This window comes from Onychostruthus taczanowskii, unplaced genomic scaffold, assembly GCF_017590055.1.
Source record: "Onychostruthus taczanowskii isolate IOZ18803 unplaced genomic scaffold, ASM1759005v1 scaffold3, whole genome shotgun sequence".
NCBI lineage: Eukaryota > Metazoa > Chordata > Aves > Passeriformes > Passeridae > Onychostruthus > Onychostruthus taczanowskii.
Window position 1 is genome coordinate 16,349,291 of NW_024500349.1, and position 6,000 is coordinate 16,355,290.

Below are 6,000 nucleotides of genomic sequence, written 5' to 3' on the forward strand. Positions count from 1 at the left end.
TTAGCCGATACCCATGGGAAAGTAGATTAACCTCCTCAAGAAACTGCATCTGCAGAGCAAATGAAAAGATCTGGGAGGCTCATTTATAAAATTGCAAATGCATTTTCTAAAATGAAGAGAAGAATAAGACTGTTTTGTTTGTCCCTTTCTTTTACTAAAATGTAAGTGCAGTATAGAGAAAGCAGCATCAACTGAACAAAACTTACTAAGCCAAGCATGGAGTGAAAGTGAAATATGAATCTAAAATCAATACTGCTCATGCAAGTCACCATTTTTATTCCCTTCCTCTGAACCTGCTTGTAGCTGGTTCCATCCTTTTAGTTGTTTGTTTTACTCTTTCAGTGAACAAGGCTAAGTTCAAATAAAATCAGTTTTCCATTTCATTTGGGGAACCAGGAAATTTGCTGCCAGTGTCATCTCCTCCAGTTGTAAATAATTTCTTCTGCTAAGGAATCCCTATTTTTCCTGCTTCTGGTAACACCTTTAGATGTGAAGGATTTGCTGTTCTTGAGGAGCTTTGCTGTCAGAAATTATTTCCACATAAATAGATGCGGCCCCTGGGCCATTATGAACAAAGAAAGGCCATGAAAACTGACACAGAAAAAATAAAACTACTTGAAATACCTTTTCTGTTAAAATAAGTGAATTCACAACAGCATCCTTTCATTGTTGAATCAAGTTATATTCATCAATACAGTGACGAATTATGGAACTCAACATTATAACTTCTCAAATTTTATCTGATGCCAGATATCCAAAATTGTCCATGACTGGCCCTGTATAATATATAAAACTGATGTTATTAGAGTGAAATAAATGACAGATAAGGTAAAACTAGCAATTTTTCATTCCAGTAGTTTCACAGGCTGTTTGTCAGAGCAGCTCTGCTTAGTAATTTAAAGTTGTTTCCTTAACTTCAGTAAGTAGTGTCTTCTGCTAAATTTTGTTATGTAATTGACAACATTGAAAATTATTTAATGGCATATGCTTAATACCATCAGTAAAGCTATGAAGTTTTAGTATTTGAGGCTCATGAAAATCCATTAGTTGAGATGATTCTGGATTGCATTTCCTAGGTACTGTTTGCATACTGTGCATGTGCAATGCACAGAATAACCCTGCAGTTACACATTCATCTCAGTAAAACAAGAGCTCATCATTAAATTGCAGCTTTGTCTCTTTCCTTTACCCAGGAGACTTGCAAAATCCACCTTGCTGCTGATTCCTTTATTTGGAGTTCACTACACAGTGTTTGCTCTGTTTCCTGACCGCAGTTCCAACAATTATAAAATAATCTTTGAGTTGTGTTTGGGATCTTTTCAGGTAAATTTTAAGGTTTTTATTCAAAATTTATTATTTTACTGACCTAGGTGAGTGCTGCCTACTAACTAAGGAATATTGTCTCTTTCCAGGGGTTGATTGTTGCAGTCCTGTATTGTTTTTTGAACAGTGAAGTAAGTCTCATCTTTCCTACTGAGAATGTTAAATATTGATTTTAGTAAATGTATAAGTGCCCCCATAATTCTGCTCTGATACACGAAACTGTTTTAGAAGATGTCTGCATTCTTATTAGTGGAATATATTTGTGGCAGTTTTTATACAACAGGAGAAATCAGTGTAGCTGGGTGAAGAGCTTTAAGAGCTGTTTAAAATCGAATTCCTTGCAAACTGAGGTCTTAGTGTCTTCTGCTATTTAACATGATCTAATCTAGCTCGGACAGAAGCAATGTGCAAGTGAGGTGCAACACATCTGAAAATTCATCTGGAACTTGAAATACCATTTAGTAAGTATTTAGGGGTAATGCTTTGTCAGTATCTAAACCTCAGAAAAGCACAGATTTTCAGAAGTGCTCAGCATGTCATAGTTTTCATAGTCTCAACTGAGAAAGATGCAAGAAATTCCTTTTGATTTCAGCCACTATGCAGTGTCTGACAGAAGGAATCTGTCTGAAGGCACCTGCACAGACAATTAACATTCAGCTCTCCTGAGTGCTGTTCTGGTCTTTGATATTCATGAGATGCCTGATTTTGGGTTAATTGTTTGATTCTATGCCTTAAGTACATGAGATAAATAGCTCAATACCAAAACCTACTGTTGCAGCACAAGTGATACAAAATTGATTTTTGAAAGTGAACTTAGGGCACTTCTTCACACACAGTGTAGGCAGTCTTTGCCTCAGTTATGTGACCTTTGTAAAATTATATTCTAGAGGGAAGGGATGCCATCCAGAGGGACCACTGCAGGCTTGTGGAGAGGGGGGAAAGAACCTCAAGAGGTTCAACAGAGCCAAGTTCAAGGCTCTGGACCAGGGTCTGTGCAGGGCTGACTGAGGAATGAAGGGGTTGAGAGCCAACAGAGAAGGACTTGAGGATGAAGAATGGGCCATGAGCTGGCAGTGTGCACTTGTAGCCCAAAAAGCCACCTCTATTCAGCATTAAAAGAAGCATGGCCAGCAAGTCATGAGAGGTGAATTGTCACCAGTACAAGAAAGACATGGATGTGTTAGAGCAGGTCCAGAGGAGGCCACAGAAATTATCAGAAGGCTGGAACACCTCTCCTATGAAAACAGGCTGAGGGAGTAGGGTTGCTCAGCCTGGAAAAGAGAAGGATCTGGGGGAACTTCATAGCACCTTGGAGTACATAAAGGGGGGATTATAAGAAAGATGGCAAAAAACTTCTTATCAAGGCCTGTAGTGTCAGGACACTTCTAAACTGATATGTGGTAGATCTAGGAAGGAAAAAATCTTTTCTGTAAGGGTGGTGGAGACACTGTAACAGGTTGCCCAGAGAAGCTGTGGTTGCCCCATCCCAAGGCCAGACTGGGTGATGCTCTGAGCAACCTTGTCTGGTGGAAGGTGTTCCTGCCCATGGAAGGGGGTAGAACTACATAATCCTTAAAAGTTTGTACCAATCCAAACCATTCCATGATTCTGTTCCTAGAGATCCCTATGTGACAGCCAACAGACGTGGAAAATTTCCTCACATAAAAGAAAATTTTCAGTTCATATTGTTCATTTCCTTTTGAACACAGGTGCAGGGGGAGCTGAAAAGAAAGTGGCGGAGTTTGTGCTGGAAGCAGACAGCAGGCAGAGACTACAGACTCCACAGCTCATCCATTTCCCGAAACGGATCAGAAAGTGTTTCCCAGCTCCACAGGAATTCAAGAGCTCACTCCTTTATGCAGACAGAGACCACCATGATATAAATGAGCTAGGTCCCCCCAAAACATGAAAAACTGTGGGATATATCATTCATTATGCAGCTTGATGTGATATTTTATAACATGTACAGTTTAGTGCTTTGCTTTTCTACATGTTGGTACTTGGGGAATTGGTTTGTGCAGCCAAGCTATTATTAATGGAGAAGCCTGCCCCATGGATGCTTTCTGTTTTGTTCAAATTGTATTCATATTAATTCTGGTGTTCTCTTGCAGTTTACTAGCTATAACAATTCAAAAATTCATTTTCCATAAAGGTCCCTTTACCTTCCAAAATGGCTATAAGATCCATGCAGGGTATCCTACTCAATGCAGATTTCTTTGGCACATGTAAAGGGTTAAGATGGGAAGAAAATTTCTTACACTTTATTTATACTTAAGGAAACATTGCCTTAAGGATTAGGAAATTCTTTTCTAATTATGGAAAATAAAAAATAAGACAAAACCAAGACCATAATTAACCACACTGGGAGTTCAGTGTGCTAATCCAGGAAATCATTAACATGATTTACAAGAGAGGGAAAAAGGTAGTACTTCTAGGCTAATGGTACACATTTCAGAGATTACTTTCTACAGAGTTTGATTCCAATCCTATTGTTACTTTCAAAAGTGCCTGGTTTGATGTTTGGGTGCAGAGTGTAGGGCTATTTTACAGGCCATACAGAAAAAACTGACATATTACTTCTGAATATAGTAGTTCTCAGTTGTTCTCTTCTGTTTCAAGTCAGAGATTTGTGTTGATCTTTCATGAAGGAGTTTTCTGAAGAGGTATGTTCTATTGCTAAAGCAGCCTGGCAAAGGATGAAAAACAGCCTTGGATAGCTCATTACACATGGAAAATACCATTTTTTACAGTATTATCATTGAACTCTGTCTCTAGCAACTACATATTTGACTGCAAAACACAAGGAATATTGCAGTGAAGTTGCAACTCAGATTTAACAAAAAATTTAAAAGGTTTAGGTTTATTCAGTTCTGTATCTATCTGTTTAAAATTTAGTCCTGACTGTGGCTCCAGGAAAAAAAAAAAATTAGAATCCCTAAAAATTACCATAAAAGGCATAAAGAAGGAATTTTCAATAATGTCAAGCCTCTTATGTAGCCTTGTTTAAAAAAAAAAAAAAAAGGCAGAGAACTGACAGTCTTATAAAAATATACATAACATTTCCTCTCTTTAAAAGAAATAAACCCAGTCATGTTCTTTTCCCATGTCAATGTTTAACCATGTCCACCCTACATTACAAGTGGAAGTAATATGTATTTGCATGAGTACCTCCACACCAACCATTGCCCTCATATTTCAGATAACAGATTTTATGGAGCCAGCAGAATCCAAGGTCCCTACTCTTGTCAGATAAAGGGAAGAGCAGCAGCAAGGGCATCCCTTGGCAGGCATATTTGTACATCCTTGAAAATATTACCAGTACTGGGAATATTGTCAGCAGCTGTCTAAGTGTGTTACAACTCTTGGTGTGATTTAATCCAGCTATTTATCAGTCAAACACAATTTGTTTTAATGGGATTGTCATGGAGTAACACAAAGTTTTGTCAGACCAAAGATAGAAAGAACCCATGGTTCACATGACTGCTGCAGAACCTCGTGAATATTACATGACACCAGCAGGTATCATTTGAGTTAAACAATAATCATTCAAAGAATTGTTACTTACAAAAATTGAATTTAAAGGAGCTATTGATCACTTTCAGATTATTCATAGTGTTTTCTGTTTGGCAAAGTAACTGTGAGATTCTGGGTGGAAGTTGGGGGCCCAAGAACATTCCCATGGGGTCTGAAGATGTGCCCCTACACATGAATTTAAACTCAATATATTCCCAAAGACTTTAGACTGAGGAAACTGCTAAAATTTAGTATGTTTCCTGGATCTCTTGAGAAACTTGTCACAAGCTCTTAACTACAAATATGTGAAGACCCACTGGAGCTTTGGGAGATGCTTTTACACCTAAATTAAACACATCTGTGCACATTAGGATTCTTTGTCTGCAGTGGCACTGGGACTGCTCAGTTCCCTGAGATGAGACGTGCAGGATGTTCTTTTTTCCCCTTAATTTCTGGTGTAGAAAGGCACACGTGACAAGCATTCAAGTGTGCTCATCTTTGTGCTCAAATGAGGTTATGTGAGCGAGTTGACACACAGACAGAATGATAGCACAGAAATAGATGTTTCAGGCAATCATTTCCATCAGTCTGTTCTGCATGATGCATCACCAATTATATGTGTTTATAACACATTGTATCTTAGAGAAAACTGTCTTTGTTCTAATTAGGTGAGCATGAAAAAAAATCTGCATTTTAATTATTTCTGGGTTATAAAAAAGAAAAGCCTTAATAAGAAAATACATTTTATACTGCAACAAACCAGCATTGTTTCCTTTAAAAGGGTGCAGATGTCTTTGGGCTTGATTCTATTTTTCATGTAGGGTGAAATGCCACATGAGAATTTCACAGTGGGACAACACAGAGGTTTCACTAAGTTTGTAAAGGACCATGTGGACATGCAAAGAATGGCACACAGGAGAGAGAGGTGCTGTATATATTTTTCTTTCAAACCAGTATAAAGTACAGTACTTTGGAGAACCTCATTCCTTTATTAATAATATAAACGCAGAAAATCTAAATACTGTTTTGTGAGACAGTTTAACTTCATAATACTTTGTTCAGGCATTATCATGGCAGTAAAGACACAGAGGGCACTGCACTCACTTGTTTTTACTCCCAGAAAATTTCTTATTTCCAAATAATTTTATGCAAAGTTACAGCAGT

At 37.9% G+C, this 6,000-nt stretch overlaps 1 protein-coding gene across 1 annotated transcript in view; it reads left to right on the top strand.

Annotated features, from left to right (window-relative positions):
- Positions 1–5,591, top strand: part of VIPR2 (vasoactive intestinal peptide receptor 2) — a 46,339-nt gene extending 40,748 nt beyond the window's left edge. Inside the window, exons 11-13 of the mRNA XM_041408769.1 lie at positions 1,194–1,323; positions 1,413–1,454; positions 3,033–5,591. Coding sequence (XP_041264703.1) covers positions 1,194–1,323; positions 1,413–1,454; positions 3,033–3,206 — 346 coding nt within the window. The 3' untranslated portion in view covers positions 3,207–5,591. The remainder of the gene's footprint in view (positions 1–1,193; positions 1,324–1,412; positions 1,455–3,032) is intronic.
- The last annotated feature ends 409 nt before the right edge of the window (positions 5,592–6,000 follow it).